The following is a 27148-nucleotide window of genomic DNA, read 5'->3' on the forward strand; positions in this document are numbered from 1 at the left end:
ATGGCCACCTTAGTATGTGGCCCACTCTTGGCTCAGAAGAATTTGGATTAGTCATCAAATCCCGCCTCATCAGTACATCCCAAATTTCCCAACATACTATATTTATTCATAGACCCCCCCCAAGGGAGGGACATCTGGCTCCTTTCGCTGTCGTTTGGCTGACTGCCCCTTCATAGGAGATGTGAACGTCTTTATTTTAAACAGGAAACTTATTTAAAATTACAAAGAAACATCTGGGTGGATTTTCATCGTCACCTTTTTGGGATTAATCTGGCAGGGCACCCACCTGTGAAAGAACCAGCCAATTTTCATTCCAGTGAAATCTTTGAAAGTCAGGCAGGCTCTGTGCCAGACTACACTGTGGTGATATAACCACTGTAGTTATGTGTACTTGCAGTAGGGGGATGTATGCCTGTACCTGTAATACAGGTTCCTCCGGTAAGCCCCTGCCGGCTAGCTCCGCCCACAGGGAGCTTGTGTATAAATATGCATGTGAGCCACTCAGACCTTTAGTCTACAGTTGCAGATGGAGGGACAGCATCGTACAACAATAAAGCCTCTATTGTACCAGTCTCTCGGCTTTGAGTATAATTGTTAGCGCTACATATACCCCAGACCATAAAGGACAGCCTGTCGCTTGCCAACCTGAGGTTCTCTGACTTCTCCAGCCACTTGCTTCTCCCGTCTGTAACTTTGATGCAACGTAATATGATACAGCGATAGGAAATAGGAGCAGGAGTACGTTATTTGGACCCACGGCCCTGATCTGCCAGTCAATAAGATTGTGACTGAACTAATTGTGGCCTTAGCTCCACTTTCCTGCCTGTCTTCCATAACCCTTAACTCCTTTATTGAGCAAAAATTTGTCGAACTCAGCCTCGAATATATTCAATGACCCAGTCTCTGGGGAAGAGAAAGGCTAACGACCCTGAGAGACTCAAAATCTTTCCTCATCTCCGTCTTAAATGGGAGACCCCTTATTTTGAAACTGTGCTCCTTACAAGGGGAAACATCCTCTCAGCATTAATCCTGTCAAGTTCAGTAAGATCACCGCTCATTCTTCTAAACGGCAATGAGTATAGGGATAACGTACTCCACCTTTTCCTCACAAAATAACCGCTTCATCCCAGGAATCAGCCGACTGAACCTTCTCTGAACTGCTTCTAATGCAAGTAAGGAGACCAAAACTGCACACAACTCTCTAGATGTGATCTCACTAAGGCCATGTACAGCTGTAGCAACACTTCAATTCTTTCATACTCCATTCCCCTTGCAATAAAGGGCAACATTCCACTTCCCTTCCTAATTACTTGCTGTAACTGCATGCTAGCTTTTCTGTTTCATGTACCAGGACACCCAGATCCCTCTGTACCACAGCTTTCTGTGGTCTCGTTCTACTTAAACAATATTCTGCTTTCCAATTATTCTTGCCAAAGTGGGCAAGCTCACATTTTCCTACATCATAGGGGCTGGTTTAGCACAGTGGGCTAAGACAGCTGGCTTGTCACGCAGAACAAGAACAGCAGCGTGGGTTCAATTCCCGTTCCAGCCTCCCCGAACAGGCGCCTGAATGTGGCGACTAGGGGCTTTTCACAGTAACTTCATTGAAGCCTACTCGTGACAATAAGCGATTATTATTATTATATTCCATATTTCAACTTTTTGGCCACTCACTTAATCTATCTATATCCCTTTGCAAACACTTTCTGCCTTTTTCGTAGCTTGCTTTGCTACTATCTTTGTGTCATCAGAAAATTTAGTTACCGTACTTATTAACAGAAAGTGTAAATAGTTGAGGCCCCAGAACTGATCCCCTCGGCACACCATTGATTACACTTCGCCAACTCGAAAATTAATAATTTATCCTGACTTTGCATCATGTTAGCTCACCAATCCTCTATCCATGCTAACATATTCCCCCCACCATCATGATCTCTTGCCTTGTGCAGTAACCTTTTACGTGGTACCTTATTGAATCCCTTTTGGAGATCCAAATAAATCACATCCACCAAGCTTGTTACTTCCTCAAAGAACTACAATAAATTAGTCAATCACAATTTCCCTTTTACAAAACCAAGCTGACTCTGCCTGAAGGTATTCTAACTTGATAATTATCTTGCTGTCACTTCCTGAAAAATGGATTCAAGTATTTCCTCTATGACAGATGTTAGGCTCACTGGCCTATAGCTCCCTACTTTCTGTCTCCCGACTTTCTTGAATAGATGTTATTTTTATTTTTCCTGAACCCACGCTTTATTGCCTAGAATGACAGACGTAGCAGATACATGGGAAGAGCAGCACTTGCAAGTTCCCCTCCAGGTCAAACGTCACCTTGAGTTGGAAATACACCATTGTTCCTTCAAGGTCACTGGATCAAAGTCTTGGAACTCCTCCCTGATAGCACTGTGAATGTACCTCCACGACATGGACTGCAGCGGTTCAAGAAGGCATCACACGACCTTTCCCCAAGGTACTTGGGGATGGACACTAAACGCTGGCCTAGTCAGCAACACCCACATGCCGTGAATGGGGAAAAAAGTGCATTTTTAAATCACTCCTTTGCGCAGAGCAGTGTTGAGATGAGGGCAGGGGACCCAAAGATTTTTTTACTTCTGGCATATTCCTTCTTGTAAACCAGTAGAAGTGACGCTAAGCTTTCTCTTGCAGAAGCTCTGCAGGACACGTTTATCCACGTGAGTCAACTGGACAACGACATGGTGCTTGTGTGTATCGGCCGTAAGTATAAACACCGCACACTCGCTCAACTATGGCTGAGGGTTGCCTGTGGCAACCTGAGGAGCAGGAATCCCATCAGTTCACTGCGATAAATGTACTGATATTCTGATTGCCTGTCTTTACTGGAAACCATCCGACTTTTAATTTTGAGGGCAGTTTCTCCAACAGGCAATTAACTGACCATTTTACACTCGGGCAGCAAGTTCATTAAGAAAAACGAGCCATTTGAGGGTTTGATTGAAGCAAATTGCAACAGAGTCTCGTGACGAGCGCGTTTCGCTGGGGGCATCCCAGCGCTCGAAGCACAGTGAAACACCGTGCTATCTATCGGGATTTTGTTGGAATTTGGAGCTTCAGCGGGGAACGCCCCCGTTGAGGTCGCACGTAATCCATTTCCTGTACTGAGTAACGTGGCTCGCTGGAACTCCTCAATGCAGGAAGAGATGGGGGTCGCCCCATCTCTCAACCCTACCCACCCCCCAATGTGACACCCAAAGCCCCAACTCACCCCTAAGGGGGTTCTTAGGGTCACCCCATCTCACATGGGCAGGGCACACCCTCAGGCTCTCTGCCCGCCACAGGAAAAATGACAGCCTGGCACCTTGGCTGTGCTATGCTAGCACCAGGTGGCACTGCCAGGGTGTCAAGCTGGTACTGCTCAGGTGCCAGGACGACAGTACCAGGGTGCCACCCTGCCCAGATGACAACCACCCGGGGCCACTGATCCCCTGGGAGACCCCCCCCCCCCCCCCCCCCCCCCGTTTCGTGTGAACAGCACTAGCTCAAGGTCCCTGTGGCAAAGGGGTTAGATCCCAGGACCTCGGTACATCAGACGAGCGCATATTAGAGTGAGACGGGGCAGCACGGTGGTGCAGTGGGGTAGCCCTGCAGCCTCACAGCGCCGAGGTCCCAGGTTCGATCCCGACTCTGGGTCACTGTCCGTGTGGAGTTTGCACATTCTCCCCATGTTTGCGTGGGTTTCGCACCCACAACCCAAAGATGTGCAGGTTAGGTGGATTGACCACACTAAATTGCCCCTTAATTGGAAAAAATGAATTGGGGACTCTAAACTTTTTTAAAAATATATTAGAGTGAGACTAGCCGTCTCAGATCCAGATCATGGCTTCTCTTGAGGTGCGGCGAGCCGGGTGGATCCCAGAAGAAGGATCCCGTGGCCGCGAGCGCAGCCGTTCGGGCACAATATGGCCAGTAGGTCGCGTCCTGAGTCTCAGGCTTATTCAGTATTTTTAGCAATTGTGTTCAAGCTAAAGGCCCCTCCATGGTAGACTTTGCATAGACCCCTCCAGGAGAGATTCTCCAAAGGTCGCTTTGTGGGACAATCCCCACAGATCCCTCTGAAGGAGATTCCCCATAGGTCCCTCCCAGGGTGACACTCAATTGGTTCCTCTGGGGAAACCCCTCTGGTGCCTCCAGGGGGAACTCTGGCCCTTCCGAGGGAGATGCTACGCGGGCCCCTCCGAGGGAGACTCTGCGGGCCCCTCCCAGGGAGACTCTGCGGGCTCCTCCGAGGGAGACTCTCTGCAGGCCCCTCCGAGGGAGACTCTGCGGGCCCCTCCGAGGGAGACTCTCTGCAGGCCCCTCCGAGGGAGACTCTGCGGGCCCCTCCGAGGGAGACTCTGCGGGCCCCTCCGAGGGAGACTCTACGCGGGCCCCTCCGAGGGAGACTCTCTGCGGGCCCCTCCGAGGGAGACTCTCTGCAGGCCCCTCTGAGGGAGACTCTGTGGGCCCCTTTGAGGGAGACTCTGCAGGCCCCTCCGAGGGAGACTCTGCAGGCCCCTCCGAGGGAGACTCTCTGCAGGCCCCTCCGAGGGAGACTCTCCTCAGACGTCGCCAAGGGAGTCTACCCACAGGCCCCTCTGGGTAAGACGTTCCAAAGCTTGCGGTAAACAGGCCAAGAATTTAACAAACTAACCCCTGTGTTAGAGGTTGAACTCCTAAAGTAATATAGGGTGCGATCTGTAGGCAGGGTGGCACCGTGGCTCTCCCCCTGGCACCCTGGTACCTTGGCACTGTCAGGCTGGCACCTTGGCACTTCTACCCCCTAAGTGCCAAGGTGCCCGGGGTGCCACTGCCTGGCTGGCAGGAACACTGGGTCAGGGTCTGAGGAGAGCCATGCCCATGAAAGGAGGGATGAGGGGGGTGATATGAAGGTGAGAGGTTGAAGAGCGGTATGACGGGGCCTCTGGAAGTTTGGGGGGGGGGCGAAGGGTGGGGGTCCTGGAAAGGGGGGGACTGAAAAGGGGGGGGAGACCTCAGTGACCCCATAGCGGTGCGTCCTCACTTTGGAGAGGGGGGGGCTAGAGGTGTAGGGTAATGCCCATGTGACTGTGGGGGTGACATTGCCCGTGGTTGAAGGGGTGGGGGTGTGGGGGGTCCTCAAGCTCACTTAGCGATCGGGGCACCTTTTCAAAATGGCGCCCCGACCTCTGAGGAGCCGGTCTGGCCAGCGGGTTCAGCTCCCCAGTGTTGAAAAAGCTTCTAAATGTGGTCTAGCATGGAGGGAATCTCCCCAGGGCCCAGTAAAGTGACTAAGTATGGTTACATCGTGGTGGAGAACTTGCCGACAGAGCCAGGGGAGAAGCTCCCAACGAAACCCGCCCAAAATGACACTTAGAAACCTTTCCGTTAGATCGCGCCCACAATAGATCCTGCAGGAAATTTAGGTGCGTGACAGGGGTTTGAGAAGAGGGAGCCTGTGCCACGATCAGTATCAATTACATCTGAAACTTTCTGCCATAAGTAACAGCAGCTGGTGAAAATGCTAACCGAGTATGGGCAGATGAAGTTAAAGTGGGCAATGATGGAGTGATATCACACATCACGTTTTCCTCGATTATCACCTTAGCAACTGTGGCCCTTAGTAACGGCAGCTTCTTACCAGCACCCACGCAACAGGCATTTTAAATATTAAATTCCCCTGCCCTCCTCAAAGAGCGGCCTCCTCCCCATATGTCTGGCCAGTCTCTCAGTCTCCCAGAAACTGTAGGCCCTGAGGTCGACCTGGAGCCTCACTAATGAGGAAGACCCTACTACAGATGGGGTGGGCAGTGGATGATCAATTGAATGGGTAAGACATTTCCCCCTCCCACTTACACAGTAGGCAGCCAGGTCCCCGCTGAGCAAGATCTGGGCCTTTGCTGCTTGCTGAAGGAATTTATTTCTTTCAACAGAAAATATCAAAATTGTAAATATTCATGGATGCCTCAAGACGAATAAAGAGTTGGTCCCAGAGGTGACTTTTGATGTTCCAGTGGAATCAATCGGTAAGGAGCTAGAACTTATTTCAGACTTAATTGTTTAAGCGTGTGCTTTTTTGGGGCTAATTTGAGGATTTCAACACCGAAACAGGCCACTCAGCCCAGCTAGTTGATGCTGTTTATGTTCCACTTGAACCCCTCCTCCCATCCTTTCTCATCTTAAATCAATCTTTGTAACCTCAATTCACTGCCCTCAAACTCTTCTCCAGCTTTCCCTTAAAATGCATCTAAACTATCCACTTCAACAATTCATTGTGGGAGTGAGTTCCGCTTTCTTACCAATCTTTGGGCAAAGCAATTTCTTCTGAATTCCATGTCTGATTTCTTGGAGAATGTCTTCTATTCACGGTCTCTAGTTATGCTCGGAAATGAAATGAAAAATGAAATGAAAATCGCTTATTGTCCCGAGTAGGCTTCAATGAAGTTACTGTGAAAAGCCCCTAGTCGCCACATTCCGGCGCCTGTCCGGGGAGGCTGGTACAGGAATTGAACCGTGCTGCTGGCCTGCTTGGTCTGCTTTAAAAGCCAGCGATTTAGCCCAGTGAGCTAAACCAGCCCCTGGAGCATTTTCTGCCTTGGATAACAAGTATCCAACTGCAGCACGGTAGCACAGTGGTTAGCACAATTGCTTCACAGCTCCAGGGTCTCAGGTTTGATTCCCGGCTTGGGTCACTGTCTGTGCGGAGTCTGCACGTTCTCCCAGTGTCTGTATGGGTTTCCTCCAGGTGCTCCGGTTTCCTCCCACAATCCAAAGATGTGCAGGTTAGATGGATTGGCCATGCTAAATTGCCCTTAGTGTCCAAAATTGCCCTTAGTGTTGTGTGGGGTTACTGGGTTATGGGGATACGGTGGAGGTGTGGGCTTGAGTAGGGTGCTCTTTCCAAGAGCCGTTGCAGACTCGATGGGCCGAATGGCCTCCTTCTGCACTGTAAATTCTATGATTCTAAGTACATGAGGGCACGGGTTAAATACGAAGAGGCTGCTTTAGCACAGTGGGCCTCCCTGAACAGGTGCCAGAATGTGGCGACTAGGGGCTTTTCACAGTAACTTCATTGAAGCCTACTTGTGACAATAAGCGATTATTATTATTGTACAGAGTGAAGCTCCCTCCGCACTGTCCCATCAAACATTCCCAGGACAGGTCGAGCACGGGGTTAGGTACAGAGTAAAGCTCCCTCTACACTGTCCCCATCAAAGACTCCCAGGACAGGTACAGCATGGGGTTAGATACTGAGTAAAGCTCCCTCTACACCGTCCCATCAAATACCCGCAGTTAATGGTCAATCTAATTTAATTGTTTATGTCCTGCTTATTTCATTGTGCGATACCTTCATTTTTTTTTTGCACAGTTGCTGCTGGTGGGGATTCTGTACTGCCATCTGTGGTGGGAAGATCTAATTGCACTGCAACACGTTTAAGTAGACATTCCACATTGTAAACGTGGACAACAGAATTTATAATGGAACTGTCTAAATACAGGATCAGAAAGGATCAGTTTAAATTTACTCCTAATATACAATAGTTTTATACATATCCTGGGCTTCCCTTCAGTGTGACTTCACTTCTTCTCACACTTCCCTTGTCACAATTTGTTTATACCAGCCTCCCCGAACAGGCGCCGGAATGTGGCAACTAGGGGTTTTTCACAATTCATTGAAGCCTACTTGTGACAATAAGCGATTTTCATTTCATTTTAATGCCACCATTGCTCTAACTTGGGAGTGTTGAGGTGAATACCATAGATACAATTGAGGGGAAGATAATTACATGAATAAGAAAGCAACATGAAGTAGGTAAGGACGGGCTGTTTAAGAGCATAAACATCAGCATACCATTTGGGCTAAATGGCCCACCCGTGCTGTAAACTCTACGCAACGTGCTGACTAACGCCACAGATATTTCTGCTGATATTTATACCAATGTGATTTCTCTTCCCTCGTCCAGTCTGCTTCTCTGACAGCGTTCTGGGATTCTGGAAACATGGGATGCAGCGGAAGAGCTTCAAGTCCTGTGTGGTGAGCGGCTTGTGTTCCAATTGCTAAATAACATGCTAACCGCCGAGAAACAATGGAGAAGTTCAGATAACGGAAGCTGACACCCGGGAGTCTGAGGTGGAAGGAAAGCCTTGGGAAGGAGGCTTCTGAGAAGTGATCTTAGGATCATGGAGCACAAAGGAGGCCATCATGACTTTTCCAGTTCTTTGAAAGAGCTGTCCAATTCATTATGAATGAGTTTGCTGATTTTATAATGGACGTACTGTAAGGAGCTGCAGTCGGCCATCCCGCTCCTCCAGCCTGCTTCACCATTCAATAGGATCACGGCTGATCTTTTTTATCAACTCTACTTTTCCAGCATACCCCTTCCATTCCCTTAATATCCAAAAATCTGCTGATCTCAATATTGAATATACTCAGCAACTGAATATTCATAGCCCTTGAAGGTAAATTTCAAAGTCGTACGACTATTCTCCTCACCTCAACCCAAAATGGCCAATCCCTTATCCTGAGATTTTTACCCCTAACTCTAGGGTCTCCGGCCAAGAGAAAGAGCCTCTCAGCATCTACCCTATCAAGCTCGCTCAAGAGTTTTAAGACATTTCAACGACATCACCTCCCATTCTTCTGAACTCCAGAGAATATAGGCCCATTTCACTCAATCGCTCCTCATAGGTCAACTCATTCATCCCTGGACTCTCTCTCAAGCAAATATATCCTCTCTTAGGCAAGGAAACTAAAATCGTATACAGTACTCCAAATGTGGTCTCAACAAAGCCCTGTCTGATTCCAGCAAGACTTCCTGGTCTTAATTTTGAATCACCAGTGGTGGCATGGTTGGTTGTCGGCGTGCTTTGAAAATAGGGCACTTGAATGGCATGCCCGTCTACTGACACCTCCATGAAGTGCCCAAAGTTTTAAAGGGAGTGTGAAGGGGGAGCCAGCAACCTGGGGAGATGGTGGTGGTAATGGTGGACTAGTAATTCCAAGGTCCAGGCCAATACTCTGGAGACAAATCTTAGACACCCTACAGTGCAGAAGAAGACCACTCGGCCCATCAAGTCTGCACCGACCCCTCGAAAGAGCACTCTACCCATGTCCACTCACCCGTCCACTCTGCCCTATCCCTGTAACCCCATAAATAACCTGTACATCTTTGGGCATTAAGGGACAACTTATCATGGCCAAACCACCTAACCTGCACATTATTGGGCTGTGGGAGGAAACCGGAACACCTGGAGGAACATGGGGAGAACATGCAAACTCCACACAGTCACCCAAGGTCGGAATTGAACCCAGGTCCCTGGCACTGTGAGGTAGCAGTGCTAACCACTGTGCCACCATGCCGCCCACAAATGGCAGATGGTTGAATTTAAATTCAGCTACGAAATCTGGAGTATAAAGCCAGTCTCAGCTTAGTGACCATGGGGGGGGGGGGGGGGGGGGGGGGGCGGCACGGTTAGTGGTTAGCGCTGGGACTGCGGCGCTGAGGACCCGGGTTCGAATCCCGGCCCTGGGTCACTGTCCGTGTGGAGTTTGCACATTCTCCCCGTGTCTGCGTGGGTTTCACCCCCACAACCCAAAGATGTGCAGGGTAGGTGGATTGGCCACGCTAAATTGCCCCTTAATTGGAAGAAAAAATAATTGGCTACTCTAAAGTTTTTTTTTAAAACATAAGCTTAGTGACCATGAAACCATCACCTATAGTTGTAAAAACCGATCTGGTTCACTAATGCCCTTTAGGGAAGAAATTCTCTATCCTGGTCCGGCCTACATGTGTCTCCGGACCCACAGCAATGTGGTTGATTCTTAACTATCCACTGAAATGGCCTATCTGACATCCCATGACAAATAAAGATTTAGAAACGGCTAAATTAAGCTGAGGAAGGAGAACTAGGGCACAGGTCAGGGGGAGGAGGTCAGGTGGAGAGCGGGACAGGGAGGTCGCAGGTCAGGGGAGGAGGTCAGGTGGAGAGCAGGACAGGGAGGTCGCAGGTCAGGGGAGGAGGTCAGGTGGAGAGCAGGACAGGGAGGTCGCAGGTCAGGAGAGGAGGTCAGGTGGAGAGCAGGACAGGGAGATCGCAGGTCAGGGGCGGAGGTCAGGTGGAGAGCAGGACAGGGAAGTTGCAGGTCAGGGGAGGAGGTCAGGTGGAGAGCAGGACAGGGAGGTCGCAGGTCAGGTGGAGAGGAGAACAGTGAGGGCACAGATCACGGGAGAAGGTCAGGTGGAGAGGAGGACACGGAGGGTGAAAGTCAGCGGAAAAGATCAGGTGGAGCGAAGGACTAGCAGGGCGGGGCGAAGGTAAAGTACAGAGCAGGACGGCGGGGGGTGCAAGACAGGGGAAAGGTCAGGTGGAGAGGAGGACAGGGAGGGTGCAGGTCAGGGGAGAAGGTCAGATGGTGAGGAGGACTGGCAACACAGGTCAGGGAGAAGGTCAGGTGGAGAGAAAGTAAATGCAAGTGATGACCTTATAGTGCTTTTCATTAGCTATATTACTAATCATTTGACTGTATTATTAATCATGAGCTCATAAATAATCCGAAAATGAACCAATGCCATTTACTTGCAGATCGTTGAGGGGAAAACAGAACAGAGTCGGCTTTATCGCTTTTTGGGAGCTGACAGGTAGGCACCTGTAAAACAGTGTTTTTCAAACTATTTTCCAACCGGCCAACCTTCATGACCCACGCCAGCTGCCTTCGCAACCCACGCCGGCCGACCTTCGCGACCCACCATTTTCTCTCACCTTGTTTGTTGCTGACAAAAATGGAGGAAATGGTTTTGGGTCCCTTTGGCCCCAATGGTCCCTTCAGCCCCCAAACGTGAAAAAAAAAGGCTGCGACCATATAAAAAAAAATGCGGCTGCACTGTGCATGCGTGCCCGATCATCGGTGTGCATGCGCATAGTTTTGCGCATGCGCACTGATGATCAGACACGCATGCGCAGTGCGCCCGAATTTAAAAAATCTGTTCCTGGCCTTTTTTTAAAATTTAGAGTACCCAATTATTTTTTCCAATTAAGGGGCAATTTAGCGCGGCCAATCCACCTACTCTGCACATTTTTGGGTTGTGGGGGCGAAACCCACGCAGACACAGGGAGAATGTGCAAACTTCACACAGGCAGTGACCCAGAGCCGGGATCGAACCTGGGATCTCAGCGCCGTGAGGCGGTTGTGCTAACCAGTAGGCCACCATGCTGCCCATGTTCCTGGCCATTTTGAAGGCCACTCGCAGGCGGCATTATGGCTGTCGCGCGCGGATTTGCGCGATCGGGAGCACCGCGACGGATAGCTCCCCCACCCACCCGACACCCGCACGCGACCCACCCGCGTGTCACGCCCCTGAGTTTGACAGTGCCGGCTCTTAAGTCAGCGTTTGTAGGTTTGTTATGTTCCTTCGAGTATTTCTGTTTATATCTGAAAATACCACTATCCTTTTAAAAAACCTATTCCAAGTAGTAGTTTGGGGAGGGTCTGATTTTGGTCGTGGGATGCTTAATACACCATTTCCTCCGGGTGCTCTGGTTTCATCCCACAGTCCAAAGATGTGCAGGTTAGGTGGATTGGACATGCTAAATTGCCCTTAGTGTCCAAAATTGCCCTTAGTGTTGGATGGGGTTACTGGGTTATGGGGATAGGATGGAGGTGTGCGGTTGGGAAGGGTGCTCTTTCCAAGAGCCGTTGCAGACTCGATGGGCCGAATGGCCTCCTTCTGCACTGTAAATTCTATAAATCTATGAATTGCTACCGTTGCAATCAGTTTCAGTCTCGCGGGGGGGTGGGGGGGGGGTGTGGGTGTGGGGGGGGGTGCGGGTGGTCTCTCGAGACAAGGTAATAGTATTATATTGTTACATCTTTTGTCCTCCTTTAAAGCTGCAGACAGGTGGTCTTTGAGACAAAGCCAGCCGACGATCCCACTGCCTACAGCAACCTGTACACCATGAAAGTGCCAGAGAACCCATTACGGAAGATGGAGGCCAGGCAATGATGCCAATCTTACAGGGCGGGGGGGGTAAAAAAAGGCATTTTTGGCAGCAGGGCGAGGCTTAAAAGGGGAATATTTAAAGCTGCTGAACCCCTCCACACACCAGGTTGGAGTGTGGGCCAAAGATTCGTCCTTGACTACTGAATCTGCTTCACAGTTTCAGAATGAATATCCTTGTATTATAGCAACCTCTACTAATCCAATAGCATGTAAAGTTTAAGTGAGGAATATTATAAAATAGAACTGAGGAGTGAATGAAGTCATTGATGGTGTTCTATAAATAAATAAATATATTTGACGTGTTATATCTTTCTTTGTGCATTGATTTGAATCTAATGTCTGCTCAGTTGTGGCAGGCTGTGAGGAAGATCTATTCAACAACTTCACCAACCCAGTATGATATGCCCACCAAGAATGGCGTGCTCAGTAAACACACCCTTGCCAAGGATTCTGTACCCCTTCCCAGCAATCTCAGCATTCCACTCGACCACTGGCCACACTTGCAGCCCACCTCTTCTCCATCACCATGGCTGCTTACCTCAATCTGTCTCTGCCCCTTGCCTCAGCCCACCTGCTGCTGAAAGTCTTGTCCGTGTCTTTCTGCCCTCGAGGCCGTACCGATACAATGGTCTGCAGGCCGGCCCCTAGCTCATTTAAACTTCAGTTGGCTGTGGTGCCATTGGATGTTGTCATATACATCCAGAGGGCAGCACGGTGGCCTAGTGGTTAGCACAACCGCCTCACGGCGCTGAGATCCCAGGTTCGATCCCGGCTCTGGGTCACTGTCCGTGTGGAGTTTGCACATTCTCCCCGTGTCTGCGTGGGTTTCGCCCCCACAACCCAAAAATGTGCAGAGTAGGTGGATTGGCCACGCTAAATTGCCCCTTAATTGGAAAAAATAATTGGGTAATCTAAATTTATTTATTTTTTAATTTTTTAAATAAAAAATATACATCCAGGTATATGATAGTGTGCAGACAGGCAGTGATTGACACACAGGATGACCAGTGAACACACAGAACACCGCAGCCAATCATCAGACAGGAGACAACCACTATAAAGCTAGAGGGCACTAGTTTTCCCGCTCTCTCGGGATGCAGCCTCTGAGACAGCCAGAGCCCGTGAGCAACAACTCGAACATACACCATGTGGTAGTAAGATAGTCTGGTCAGGTTAGCCTCAGGTCTCCAGTCAACTCAGCATAGTGTCAACCCACAGTTAACGCATGTATTATAGTTAAGTGTTCAATAAAATCGAGTTGCATTTCTTCAGGTGTTGGAAGCCGACTCTCTCTCCACTGCAGTAAACACAGTCCTCGTAGACCCAGCTTACCCAACACATCAGATGTCTGTGAAACCTGTGCTGGATTTAGACTGTCCTGTTCTGCTGAAACAGCAGCATTGTGGTGAAGATATTATCAGAATTTTATTTGCTTTGTTAAAGCGGCCACTGAGCAAAACCAGCAAATGTCAGTGGGAGTTAATGGAATAGTTTATAAAGTTTAGGGATTGTTTGCCTTTCATACTTTCCCAGGGTCAAGTAGGTCAAAACACACAGCCCAGTCTCTCACTGCGTGCTTGGCAGGGATGGGATTGTTAAATATCCTAATGGAACAAGAATCACTGGTAGCAAGCATCCTCGTTGCAATATCAAAGACAAGGCCCAGGGTGAACTTGAAGACACTTAGGCAGTCCCGCGGGATCGAGGATAACTTGTGTCCATCCAAGTTTGGCAGATCAGTCACATTGCCTATCTGCAGACTCTGCCACATGCAGGGAGACTGCTGCTTTAAGAGTCAGGTAGAGGAGGCATTTGGAGGTTTGTCTGAAATCTCGACTTCACCTGCCACAGCCTTAATCCCGAACAGTACGGGGCAGCACGGTAGCATGGTGGTTAGCATAAATGCTTCACAGCTCCAGGGTCCCAGGTTCGGTTCCCGGCTGGGTCACTGTCTGTGCGGAGTCTGCACGTCCTCCCCGTGTGTGCGTGGGTTTCCTCCGGGTGCTCCGGTTTCCTCCCACAGTCCAAAGATGTGCGGGTTAGGTGGATTGGCCATTCTAAATTGCCCTTAGTGTCCTCAAAAGTAAGGTTAAGGAGGGGGGGGGGTTGTTTGGGTTACGGGTATAGGGTGGGTTTGAGTAGGGTGATCATTGCTCGGCACAACATCGAGGGCTGAAGGGCCTGTTCTGTGCTGTACTGTTCTATGAAACTCTATGAAGCCTTCTCTGTTTTGGGACTTCCATGTCTGTTTGGCAGGCGAGCTGCATCCTCAAAAGTGCTCTTTGAGTAATTCCAACAGAGGAGGATACCTCTGGTAAATATTACTCCCATGCAGCCAATCCTGTGACCCCATGACAATCTTTTTTTAAATAAATTTAGAGTACCCAATTTTTTTTTCCAATTAAGGGGCAATTTTAGTGTGACCAATCCACCTACCCTGCACATCTTTGGGTTGTGGGGGTGAAACCCACGCAGACACGGGGAGAATGTGCAAACGCCACACGGACAGTGACCCAGGGCCGGGATTCGAACCCGGGTCCTCAGCGCCGCAGACCCAGTGCTAACCACTGCGCCACATGCCGCCCGACCCCATGACAATCTTAACTTCCAGTCCCTCGTCCCCAGGTAAACCTTATCCCTCAACTCTTGTCCCTGTCATGGGTGGCAGGGGGGCGCAGTGGTTTGCCTCACGGCGCCTAGGGCCCGGGTTCGACCCCGACCCCGGGTCACTATCCGTGTGGAGTTTGCACATTCTCCCCGTGTTTGCGTGGGTTTCGCCCCCACAACCCAAAAAAGATGTGCAGGGTGGGTGTATTGGTCACGCTAATTTGCCCCTTAATTTGGAAGAAAAGAATTGGGTACTCTAAATTTGTCTTTTAATAAACTCTTGTCCCTGTCCCCATTGATCAATTTCATTCCCTTGTTGCTGAATGAAAGATGTAGCCAGTTGGCCTATCAGAGCACGGTGAGCTGCACGTGCCCAGGGCCTCCAATGGGAAGGAGGGGAGGCGGGGCTTGGAATGTTACAATCTAGAGTGACAGCGCCCTGGAGTCAATCCAGCGAATGGAGAGGGCGGAGCGGAGCAAACTGGGCAGTGGAAGCTGTGGCAAAGGGAGATCTTTAAACTCCAGCTTTGTACACCCGGCCGAGAGGGAGAGACAGCAGCAATAAGACAACGCAAAAAAAAAACTGCTCTGGGAGAGAGAGGGAAAAGCAGCAGCAAACAGAGAGAGAGGAAGAGGAATAAAAACAGGGAGAGGAAAACAGCAACAGAGAGAGAGAGGGGTTGGGGGAAAGAAGAAGGAGACAGCAACAGAGGAGAGGAATCGCAATACTGTGACAAATCAGACAGTAAAGCAGCACTGGATAAAGATTAAGAATAGAAACAACCACAGAGATTGTTCTTTCAATTTCAAAAAAAAAACACACAAATATATATTTTCAGGTGAAGATCTTGATTTGGAGGCTGGGGTGTTTTTTTGGAGTTTGGTCCCCTGGCCAGTGAGATGGAGAAGTATGAGAAGCTGGGTAAAATCGGGGAGGGCTCCTATGGGGTGGTGTTCAGGTGCAGGAACAAGGACACGGGTCAGATTGTGGCCATCAAGAAGTTTGTGGAGTCGGAGGACGATCCCCTGATCAAGAAGATCGCACTGAGGGAGATCCGTATGTTGAAGGTAAGGCTGCGTTTGGAGATTTCTTCCAGGAGGGGCAGCACAGTGGTTAGCACTGCTGCTTCACAGCTCCAGGGTCCCAGGTTCGATTCCCCGCTGGGTCACTGTCTGTGCGGAGTCTGCACGTTCTCCCCGTGTGTGCGTGGGTTTCCTCCCGGTGCTCCGGTTTCCTCCCACAGTCCAAAGATGTGTAGGTACGGTGGATTGTCCATGCTAAATTGCCCTTAGTGTCCAAAAAAAGTTAGGTGGGGTTATTGGGTTATGGGGATAGGGTGGAAGTGAGGGCTTAATGTACAGACTCGATGGGCCGTATGGCCTCCTTCTGCACTGTATGTTCAATCTCAGAGTCCCAGCCAGGAATCGAACCTGGAACCTTGGAGCTGTGAAGCAACAGTGCTATCCACTTGTGCTACCCGTGCTTCCCTGGTTAGGTGAATTAGACATTCTGAATTCTCACTCTGTGTACCCGAACAGGCGCCGGAATGTGGCGACTAGGGGCTTTTCACAGTAACTTCATTGCAGTGTTAATGTAAGCCTACTTGTGACAATAACGATTATAAAAAACATAAATGCCAACTAGTGTCAAGTTCTGTCTTGTGCTCATTGATCTTCTACGGCACCCCCCCCCAACAAGAAAATTCTCCCCCGTCTCGAATAATTAATTCCCCTGTTTCACCTTTGCGCCCTGTGTAATTTCTTACCTCGCTTCCAGAACTGTTCCAATAATTCCAGCCTCTCTCTCCTACATTACACCAGTGATAACATTTCAAGAAGTAATTCATTGATTGCAAAAATTGCTTTAACTCTGGTGGTTTGAAAGGCGCTACACAAACGTAAGTTTCCCTTTTGCCCTGGGGAATCCCTCTCTGAAACCTGGATCTCTTTCTACCTTTAACACATACCTGGGCAGCACGGTGGCACAATGGTCAGCATTGCTGCCTCACGGCGCCGAGGTCCCAGGTGCGATCCCGGCTCTGGGTCACTGTCCGTGTGGAGTTTGCACATTCTCCCCGTGTCTGCGTGGGTTTCGCCCCCACAACCCAAAGATGTGCAGCGTAGGTGGATTGGCCATGCTAAATTGGCCCTTAATTGGAAAAAATGAATTGTACTCTTACATTTAAAAAAAAACACATGCCTTAAAATCGACCTCGCCCACCAAGATTTTGTATATCCCAATATATTTCCGTTATCTTGGAGTCAGATTTTGTCTGATTGCGTTCCTGCAACTCATCCTGGGACACTTTTTTCTGTTCAGATGTTTAAAAAAAAACAAAGGTTAGCATCTACACCGTGCCTTACAATTAATGAAGCACTTTTGCAGTGTAATCAGTTATCATTGGAAATGTGGTAATCTATTTGTACACACCATGATCACACTAACAGCAATGAAATAAATGCCGGGTAATGTGTTTTGCTTGTGATTTTTGGCTGAGAGATTTCAGCCAGGACATCGGGGAGATCTCTGTTGCTTGTTTTTGAATAATGTCGTGAGATATTTAACGTGTGGTCAGCAGGGTCTAAATTGAATGCCTTGTAGGCACGTTACAAATGTAGGTTGTCCCATTATTCTTGTGTCTGAGGTCTCTGCACTAAATAATGTAAAATGTTTTTAGCTAAAAGAGAAGAATTGTGTTATTGGGATTGCAGGAATGTGGCTATATCAATCACACTGTGTTCCCTGAGGAAGGAATGGGTGGATGAGCCCAGGGACTGCCAGACAGCTGCAATCAGGTGGAACACCTCCATTCATCATCTTGCTGAAGCTTCCTCACTTGTCTAACTGCTCGCAACTTTCCCACGTCAAGTGATTTGTTTCCCCTGTAGTATCCTACTTGGTGCACATATTAACTTGAGGTGCCAGCCTTGGCTTAGTATCTTATCCACCTTCCCTGCACCTTTCTCCTCTTTGCTTCCCCCTTCCCCTCCCCCCGACATCTACAGTTCAGCCTCTGATGTTAGTTTCCCTGCTGTTTGACCTTTCACATCTTTTGTCCTCTCTGGGGACTGCCATTAACACTCTTTCACCTTGGTATCTGTGGCCATTAGCACCCGGTTTCCCTGGGTGTCTGTGGCTATGACTCATCTTTCATTCTCACTCCACAGTATAAATATTTCCCACTTTCTCTGTCTGTTAGCTTTGACAAAGAGTCATCGGACTCGAAAAGTTAGCTCTTTCCTCTCCCTACAGATGCTGCCAGGCCTGCTGAGATTTTCCAGCATTTTCCCTTTCGTTTCTGGCTTAGTATGTAGCGCACACACCTCTTGAGGCGAAATGCTGCGGGCTCTCTCCCAGCTCCACAGACCTGAGCACAAAATCCAGGCCAAGGCTCTGCAGTACTGAGGGAATGCTGCAATGTTGGACGAGCTGTTTTCCTGATACCCGGGAACCCCGTCCACCTTCTCCAGCGGATCTCACAAAATCTGCAGCGCTGTTTGAAAGGCGACCAGGGGACTTCTCCCAGGTGTCCTGGCTGAAATTTATCACTTGACAAATGCCATTAAAACAGACTTTCTGGTCATTCATTCATTTTCTGATGGGAGCGTTCTTGCTGTGTACAAATTGGCTGTTCTATTTCATACTTTTTTTACAATCATGCCTCCAATTTAAAAAAAAATAATTTACGGGATGTGGGCGACATTGGATCGCCCAGCATTTATTGCCCACCCTTAGTTGCCCTTCAGACGTTGCCTTCTTTAACCACTCCAGTCCTTCAGGTGTAGGTACACCCACGGTGCTGTTAGGGAGGGGGTTCCAGGATGTTGACCCAGCGACAGCGAAGGAACGATGTATTTCCAAGTTGGGATGTTGAGTGACTTGGAGGGGAACCTCCAGGTGGCGGGGTTCCCAGGTATCTGCTGCTTTTGTCCTTCTCGATGGTCGTGAATTTTGAAGGTGCTGTCGAAGGAACCTTGATGAGTTACTGCAATGCATCTTGTAGATGGTACACACGGCTGCCACTGTTCTCCGGTGGTGGAAGGTTTGAATGGTTGTGGGAGGAGCAATCAAGCCAGGCTGCTTTGTCCTGAATGGTGTCGAACTTCTTGAGTGTTGTTGGACCGGCACTCATCCAGGCACACTCCTGACTTGTGCCTTGTAGATGGTGGATAGGCTTTGGGGGTCAGGAGGTGAGTTACTCACCGTAGGATTCCCATTCTTTGACCTGCCCTGGTAGCCACAGTATTAATGTGGCTGGGTCCAGTTGAGTTTCTGATCAATGGTAACCCCCAGGGATTCAACGATGGTAATGCCATTGAATGTCAAGGAGCGGTGGTTAGATTCTCTCTGGTAGGAGATGGTCACTGCCTGGCACTTGTGTGGCAAGAATGTAACTTGCCAAGTGTCAGCCCGAGCCTGGATACTGTCCAGGTCTTGCTGCATTTGGACATGGACTGCTTCGTTATCGGAGGAGTCGCGAATGGTGCTGAACATTGTGCAGTCATCTGCAAACATCCCCACTTCTGACCTTATGATGGAAGGCAGGTGATTGATAATGCTTCTGAAGATGGTTGGGACTCGATTGGCCATAAAACGATTGGGGATTGAGGCCATGAAAGGGGGACTGTACAAACGCAGATTGTTTCTTTCCTTTCCAACCAAGTCCCATAATGATTTCTTCCCTTAATATGAAGTTAGTGGCGAATTGTTCTACTCCAGAACGCTACTCTTTGTTAACATGTTTAATCCAGGGCAGCACGGTGGCCTAGTGGTTAGCACAACCGCCTCACGGCGCCGAGGTCCCAGGTTCGATCCCGGCTCTGGGTCACTGTCCGTGTGGAGTTTACACATTCTCCCCGTGTCTGCGTGGGTTTCGCCCCCACAACCCAAAAATGTGCAGAGTAGGTGGATTGGCCACGCTAAATTGCCCCTTAATTGGAAAAAATAATTGGGTAATCTAAATTTAAAAAAAATTTTTTTTTTTTTAAAAACATGTTTAATCCAGGAGATTGAGTCTGTGATGCAAACTCCAATGAATTTTTCAATCAAATTTTAAAATTTGAGCCACCAAGGTGTAAAACTGACGTACAGTTATAAACCTGAGGATCCAGCGAACCAAGTAACCGTACCAGCCCTAAACTGTCCTGGATCAGAAACAAATTGACTACTGCCAAACATTCATTGCCTCCTTCCATTAGGCCAGAAGTCATCTGAATACCTCCCCATTGGACCAACTGGTGCATGAAAACTTTCTCCACCAAAGCCTGAGATGCATCCTTCCCAATGGACTGCCCTAATGTTTTCCTCCACACGCCAGTTCGAATCTTAGGTGTAAATGCTTGTTCTAAAATGTAATCCTCTCTAGTCACATTCAAGTGCTTCCTAGCTCTGTGAATGTTTTCAAGTAGATTTGGTTTCTAAGGGTCTAACCATCTCCCCCCTGCCTCAGAATTACCTCTGCAACCTCCCCCATCGCTCTTCCTCCTACGTTCCCAGCCTCATCCATATAAGATCGACCACAATTTAAAAAAAATAGAAAGTTAAAGTACCCAATTTTTTTTTTCCCCCAGTTAAGGGGCAATTTGGCATGGCCAATCCACCGACCCTGCACATCGTTGGGTTGTGGGGGTGAGACCCACGCAGACACGGGGAGAATGTGCAAACTCCGCACGGACAGTGACCTGGAGCTGGGATCGAACCCAGGTCCTCAGCGCTGTGAGGCAGCAGTGCTAACCCACTGCGCCACCGTGCCGCCGTAAGATCGACCACAAATGACAAAAAATTTAAACGAAAAAATAATCCCCAGGAACACGGATTAATCACCGTGAGGCTAATGATTTCTTCTGCATGAGAACAGATTGTTCACTGAACTAACTTAACCACAGCACTAACTCCAGGTTGGGCTGACCTTTGTGAAAATGCACCAATTCCCTCCTTGGAAGAGTAGACACAAGCTGAATTCATTGCTGTGTTTATTCCCAGAGCTCTGTGCATTATCTGGCATTCGAGACCGTGGAGATGAATCTGAAAGAGGGCTTCTCTCCCTTTGATATTGGGATGTAGGAACCAATGGCTGTTAAGAATTACACCATTGGCGAATTGTGCGATTAATGCTCCTATTTGTGTGAGAGTACAATTGCTGCAGAATGAAATTCTTCCCCTTTTGTTAATCTAGTTTGTTCATGGAACATTTACAGCACAAAAGGAGGTCATGTAGCCTGTTTTGTTGAGGCTTGCTCTCTTCAAGAACAACCTACTTAGTCCCAGTCTCTGCCTTTTTCCTATAGCCCCGCAATTCTTTTATAAATCATTTCAAATCTTTATTATTGTCACAAGTAGGCTTACATTAACACTGCAATGAAGTGATTGTGAAAAGGCCCAATCGCCACATTCCGGCGCCTGTTCGGGTACACAGAGGGAGAATTCAGAATGTCCAAACCACCTAACAAGCACGTCTTTCGGGACTTGTGGGGGGAAACCGGAGCACCCGGAGGAAACCCAGGCAGACACGGGGAGAATGTGCAGACTCCGCACAGACAGCGATCCAAGCTGGGAATAGAACCCAGGACCCTGGCGCTGTGAAGCAATAGTGCTAACCACTGTGCTACCGTGCCACCCCAGCTGATCATCATCCAATTCGCCTTTGACAGCTACGGTTAAACAGGTCTCTACCAAGCTCTCGGGCAATGCATTCCAGACTCTAACCACTCGCTTCATTAAAAAAGATTCTCCCAAGTCAAGATTGCTTTTTATGCCAATCATTTTAAATTGCTTCCATTGATAACTTTGTACGAGTGACGCACATCTTTAGCTTTGTGATAGAGTAATGGGGGGTGGGGAGAAAGAGGACGACTGTTTCCCACTAATAAACCGTCATTAACCAGAGAATACAGATTGAAGGTAACTGGCAGAAAAACCATTGGGGAGATGAGTTTTATTCAGTGATTATCCGGAATGTGCAACCTGAAATGGTGGTGGAAGCAAATTCAATATAACGTCTGAAAAAGGAATTGGAGAAATATTTGACAGGTAAACATTTCTGGACAATGAGGAAAGAGCGGGGAAGTGGGACTTAATTGGTTAACGGGCGAAACGGGCAAGTTGGGCCAAATGGCCTCCTCTTGTGCCGCATGATTCTATATCCTCGTGTAGCTGCCCCCTTCATATTATTTACAATGAGTGCGCGGCCAATCTGCATTGTCTCCCTGGCAGATACAATGGCGGAGGCAGCCTTTGGGGCTCCGGCCACTCCACTAATGGCCATGATGCTTCTTGAGTACCTTGCCGAAAGAATTCGATAAAGGTTTCCGGGTTCTGTCAGAGGATCTCCGGAAATTGATGGAGGAGGCAGCGGAAGGGTTGTGTGGGACAAGTCTTTCATACGGGCTTCGATGGTAGGCCCTGGGGTGTGGCAATACTAATGAATAAAAGGGTTTAGTTTTCTGTCTCTAAGATTTGGGCCGATCCCAATGGCCGACGCGTTATTGTTTGGGTTCTCAGGCGGGCACCCCGATTAATATCTATGCTCCAAACTGGGACGATACAAATTTTATTAATAATCCGTTGCCCCCCCCCCCTCCCCGATTTGTACTCGCGTCAGCTTATTTTGGTTGGGGACTTAATTTATGTTCTGAACCCTCAGCTGGATCGGTTCAGACCCAAATCCCTGACTCCATCAGAGGTGGAAAGAGGTTCGGATTTGGACACTTTTTTATCTCCTGGATTCGACTACTGTATCGGGCTCCCACTGATCGGGCGCGATTCTCCGAGCCCTGCGCCGGAGAATCGCCGCAACCGCGCCACGATGCCCCGACGCCTGCGCGTGATTCTCCGAAGTGCGGAGAATCGGCGCCATTTCGGCCGGCGCGTTTGACGCGGTGCCGGCCGCGGGTCACTGGAATCGGCGGGGCCACCGATTCTCCAGCCCGGATGGGCCGAGCGGCCGTGCGGAAACAGCAGAGTCACGCCGCCGCCGTTCCCCCTGGTCGCTGCCAGCGGGAACTCTGCACGAAGGGTCGGGGGCGGCCTGTGGGGCGAGGAAAAGCGCTCCTTCACTGGGGGGGTGGGGCCTCCGATGGGGTCTGGCCCGCGATCGGGGCCCATCGATCGGCGGGCCGGCCTCACCCCCCCCCCCCCGGCCTACTTTGATGTGCGGCCGGACCCTGAACCCCCACGCCGTGTTGCATAGGGGCTGGCGCACTGAAGAAGTCCCCCGCGCATGCGCAGGTTGGCGCAAGGGAGGCTGGAGTGGCGTGAACTGCTCCAGCTCCATGCTGGCCTCCTGTGGGGGACAGAATTGGTCGTCCCTGTGTCCGTTTCGCACCGTTGTGAAACGCGACGGCGCGAACACTTAGTCTCCATTTTGGAGAATCGTCCCTCCTGTGCCTGTCCGAATGCTCTGAAATCTGACTACTTCCCGTTGAAGAAATGCTCTGAAATCTGACTACTTCCTGTTAAATAGGGGCACAAGACAGGGATGTCCACTGTCTCCGCTCCTGTTCGCTTTGGCAATAGGACTGCTTGCTGTAGCGCTACGTTCATCTTTTAAATGGAGGGGGATAAGGTGTCACTTTATGCGGATGACCTACTTCTCTGTACAGTAGTCCCCCGTTATACCGCGCTCCGCAATACCGCGGTTCGCGATATACGGCGGGGGGCTTATGGACCCCAACTGTCAGCTTCCCTCTCCGGATCAAAGTGAGCCGGCCGCTGAAATTGACACTGCCGGCTGCTCTCTCCCTCCAATCAGCCGGCAGTGTCAATTTCAGCGGCCGGCTCACTTTGATCCGGAGAGGGACGCTGCTCTCTCACTGAAACAATCAGCCGGCCGCTGAAATTGACACTGCCGGCTGCTCTCTCCCTCCAATCAGCCGGCAGTGTCAATTTCAGCGGCCGGCTCACTTTGATCCGGAGAGGGAAGCTGCTCTCTCACTGAAACAATCAGCCGGCCGCTGAAATTGACACTGCTGGCTGATTGGGGGGAGAGAGCAGCCGGCAGTGTCAATTTCAGCGGCCGGCTCACTTTGATCCGGAGAGGGAAGCTGCTCTCTCACTGAAACAATCAGCCGGCCGCTGAAATTGACACTGCCGGCTGCTCTCTCCCTCCAATCCAACTTTTAAGTTGTTAAAAATGCAGCAGTGCTTGTTTTAATTAGATCCACGATGGGGGTTTTAAATTTATTTAAAAATCTATGCATGCGCTTCCCATTGTGAGTCTACGGGGGTCTGACCTCTCCCCCGCCCCCCGTAGACTCACAATGGGAAGCGCATGCATAGATTTTTAAATAAATTTAAAACCCCCATTGTGGATATCCGCGGCTCGGATGCAACGCGGGTGGCTGTCTTGGACCCCAACACCCGCGTTATAAAGGGGGACTACTGTATTATGTACCCAGTATCCTCTATGGATGAGATAATGAAGCTACTTGGGCATTTCGGCTCCTTCTCTGGGTACAAGTTGAACTTGGACAAGAGTGAATGCTTCCGGTCAAACCCCCCCCCCCCCCCCCCCACGTGGAAGAGAACCTAACTGGGGACACTACCGTTGTGCCTTACGAAGACTAGCTTCCGTTACCTGGGAGTCCAGGTGGCCCACAATTGGGCCTCACTTCGTAAACGTAATTAAGCTGGTCTGGTTGATATTACCGAGTCAGACTTGGGTGGGATAACCCCCCCCCCCCCCTGTTCCATGGCGGGCTAGGTTCAAACTATTAAAATGAACCACTCCCGAGATTTTTATTTCTTTTCAATGTCTCTCTTTCTTCCCAAGCCCTTTTTAATGTCAATAAATTAATGTCATCCTTTGTTTGGGCGGGTAAGACTCCAACGATCCATGGAGCTTTGCTCTAAAGAGATAGACAGTCAGGGGGCTTGACCCGACCCAACTTAATGTTTTACTATTGAGCAGCCAATATTCAGAAGATACAGTTGCGGTTCAGTGATCCTGGTTCCATATGGAAGCACGGTTTCCAGCCTTGATGCAATAGTAAATGCATTGTTGCCTTCTCTCAGTAAGATCTTCCCTGAATTCAGTGGTGGTGTCCATCGAGAGTATTTGGAAGCTGTTCAGGCAGCATTTTAAGCTCTGTTCCCTGTCTTCGCCAACCCCAATCTACAACGACCGCCTTTGCCAGCGGGTTTGGACTCCACGTTTAAGTCATGGGAGGGGAAGGGTTGGGAGACCTGTTTGTGGAGGGGAGGTTTGCCAGTTTTAAGGAGTTGGTGGAGAAATTCCAACCGCCTGGTTCCAGTCTTTTCAGATACCTTCCTTCCTTTCTCTTGGCTCCACCCCCTTCTCTGTTGAAGAGGGTTTTGTCTTTGGCCGGGTCTGAGGTGGAGGGACTACTTCGTGCATATGTGACCATATCTTCTGAGTCAGCTCGGTTGAGTGGGGTGGGAGTGTGAAATGGGAGGGTGAGTTGGGTCCCATTCTGGATGATGAGGTATGGAGGGAAGGCCCTTCACAGTGCCAACTCCACATCTTCATGTGCTCGGCTAAGTCTGATCCAATTCAAGGTGGTGCACAGGGCACATCTGCCTAAAGCCTGAGTGGATTTTTCTCTGGGGTGGAGGACAAGTGTGAACGGTGCTCTCGCCCTGTGCTAAACCAGCCCCACGTAGGTAATCCTTTGGGCATCTTTCGTCAACACCATGTTGGAAATACTCAATGTTTATTTGGATCCATGTCTGCTGGTGGGCATATTTTGGGGTAGCAGACGGAGCTGAAGGCGGATGTCCTTATTTTTGCCTCGTTGATACCCGGAGATGTGTTCTGATTGGATGGAGGTCTCCTACTCCACCCAATGCCTTGGCTTGGTTAGGTGACCTCATGTCTTTTTACATGGAGAAGGTTAAGTCCACCAAGAGAATGTACTTAAGGGTTCTACCTAAGACGGCAGCCATTCATTTCTATTTTTAAGGCGCTAATCATCATCAGCTGTTAGGGGGTTTAGTTTAGTTTTGGGGGGTTAAGTTGGTACGTGTTTTTGCTTGTTAGTTTTGTTCTTTTATTGTGTAACTTTGGTTAATTGTATTGTGTGATTTTGCTTATGACAGACAATTTCTAACAAACATACATTTTTTAAAAAATTTCATTCGTCCATTTTAAAACTGTGACCAGATGGTCAAGTTTCCTTTGCTCACATACAGAAACAATGTCAGAGTTGAACTGGGTAGATTGCTTTGAAGCCAGCAGTCATTTGCCATCTTGGCTTTGGTCCAATTGTTTCTATAGAATCATAATTAATATTTGTTCATGAAAAAGGAAAATATATCCCTTGGTTCACCAATATGGAGGATGGGAAGGTGTTTCTTTAAACGTTTGTTCTTAAAAAGGCCATATTTGTGGCTACAAGGGCAGGCTAAAGGCTGGGAATTCTGTAGCGAGTAACTCGCCATGTGAATCCCCAGAGCCTATGCCCACCTACAAGTCAGGAGTGTGATGGAATGCTCTCCACTTACCTGGATGAGTGCAGCTCCATCAACACTCGAGAAGCTCGACACCATCCAGGCCAAAGCCGCCCACTTGATTGGCACCCCATCCACCACCTCCAACATCACTTCCTCCATCACCGAAGCACAGTGGCAGCCGTGTGCACCATCGACAGGAATGCACTGCAGCAACTCATCCAGATTCCTCCAACAGTATCTTCAAAACCCGTGATCTCTTCTGACTAGAAGGACAAGGGCAGCAGATACCTGGGAACACCACCACGTGCGTTTTACCCTCCAAGCTCCACACCGTCGTGTCTTGGAACTATATCGCCTTCATTGTCGCTGGGTCAGAATCCCAGAACTCCCTCCCTAATAGCACGTGGGTGTACCTACGCTGCGCTGGTTCAAGAGGGCAGTTCACCAGCACTTCCTCAAGGACAGATAGAGATAGAACATAGAACATAGAACGATACAGTGCAGTACAGGCCCTTCGGCCCTCGATGTTGCACCGACATGGAAAAAAAACTAAAGGCCATCTAACCTACACTATGCCCTTATCATCCATATGCTTATCCAATAAACTTTTAAATGCCCTCAATGTTGGCGAGTTCACTACTGTTGCAGGTAGGGCATTCCACGGCCTCACCACTCTTTGCGTAAAAAACCCTCCTCTGACCTCTGTCCTATATCTATTACCCCTCAATTTAAGGCTATGTCCCCTCGTGCTAGCCACCTCCATCCGCGGGAGAAGGCTCTCGCTGTCCACCCTATCTAACCCTCTGATCATTTTGTATGCCTCTATTAAGTCACCTCTTAACCTTCTTCTCTCTAACGAATGGGCAATAAAAATATTGGACGAACCAGTGGTGCCCACAATCCCACGATAGAATATTTTTTAAAAGATGATTGACAATCATCATTGCCCTGCGGAGATGTTGGTCATGGTGGTGGCTCCCCTTTTTGACCTTCTGGAGTCCTGGTGCCGATTGAATTCCTCGGATGTATCGAGTTCCAGGAAAATGACCCAACATGGGTGATGCATGTCCAAGTTTGAGTGTCTCCATGACGTTGCCCCTCTTGATTCCTCTCCCTTCAACTCCACCAATGTGCAGGT

The 27148-nt window shown here is 49.2% G+C and overlaps 2 protein-coding genes across 2 annotated transcripts in view; both read left to right on the forward strand.

The window, feature by feature from the left end:
• LOC119957855 (mitogen-activated protein kinase kinase kinase kinase 5-like) overlaps positions 1 to 12298 on the forward strand; it is a 180459-nt gene extending 168161 nt beyond the window's left edge. The window contains exons 28-32 of the mRNA XM_038786010.1: positions 2668 to 2736; positions 5928 to 6020; positions 7959 to 8029; positions 10579 to 10634; positions 11882 to 12298. Coding sequence (XP_038641938.1) covers positions 2668 to 2736; positions 5928 to 6020; positions 7959 to 8029; positions 10579 to 10634; positions 11882 to 11996 — 404 coding nt within the window. The 3' untranslated portion in view covers positions 11997 to 12298. The remainder of the gene's footprint in view (positions 1 to 2667; positions 2737 to 5927; positions 6021 to 7958; positions 8030 to 10578; positions 10635 to 11881) is intronic.
• Positions 12299 to 15071: 2773 nt separating this feature from the next.
• The window catches only part of LOC119957993 (cyclin-dependent kinase-like 1), a 74082-nt gene continuing 62005 nt past the window's right edge, over positions 15072 to 27148 (forward strand). Inside the window, exon 1 of the mRNA XM_038786244.1 lies at positions 15072 to 15668. Coding sequence (XP_038642172.1) covers positions 15501 to 15668 — 168 coding nt within the window. The 5' untranslated portion in view covers positions 15072 to 15500. The remainder of the gene's footprint in view (positions 15669 to 27148) is intronic.

The sequence above is a fragment of the Scyliorhinus canicula genome, chromosome 27 (genome assembly GCF_902713615.1).
Source record: "Scyliorhinus canicula chromosome 27, sScyCan1.1, whole genome shotgun sequence".
NCBI classification, from domain to species: domain Eukaryota; kingdom Metazoa; phylum Chordata; class Chondrichthyes; order Carcharhiniformes; family Scyliorhinidae; genus Scyliorhinus; species Scyliorhinus canicula.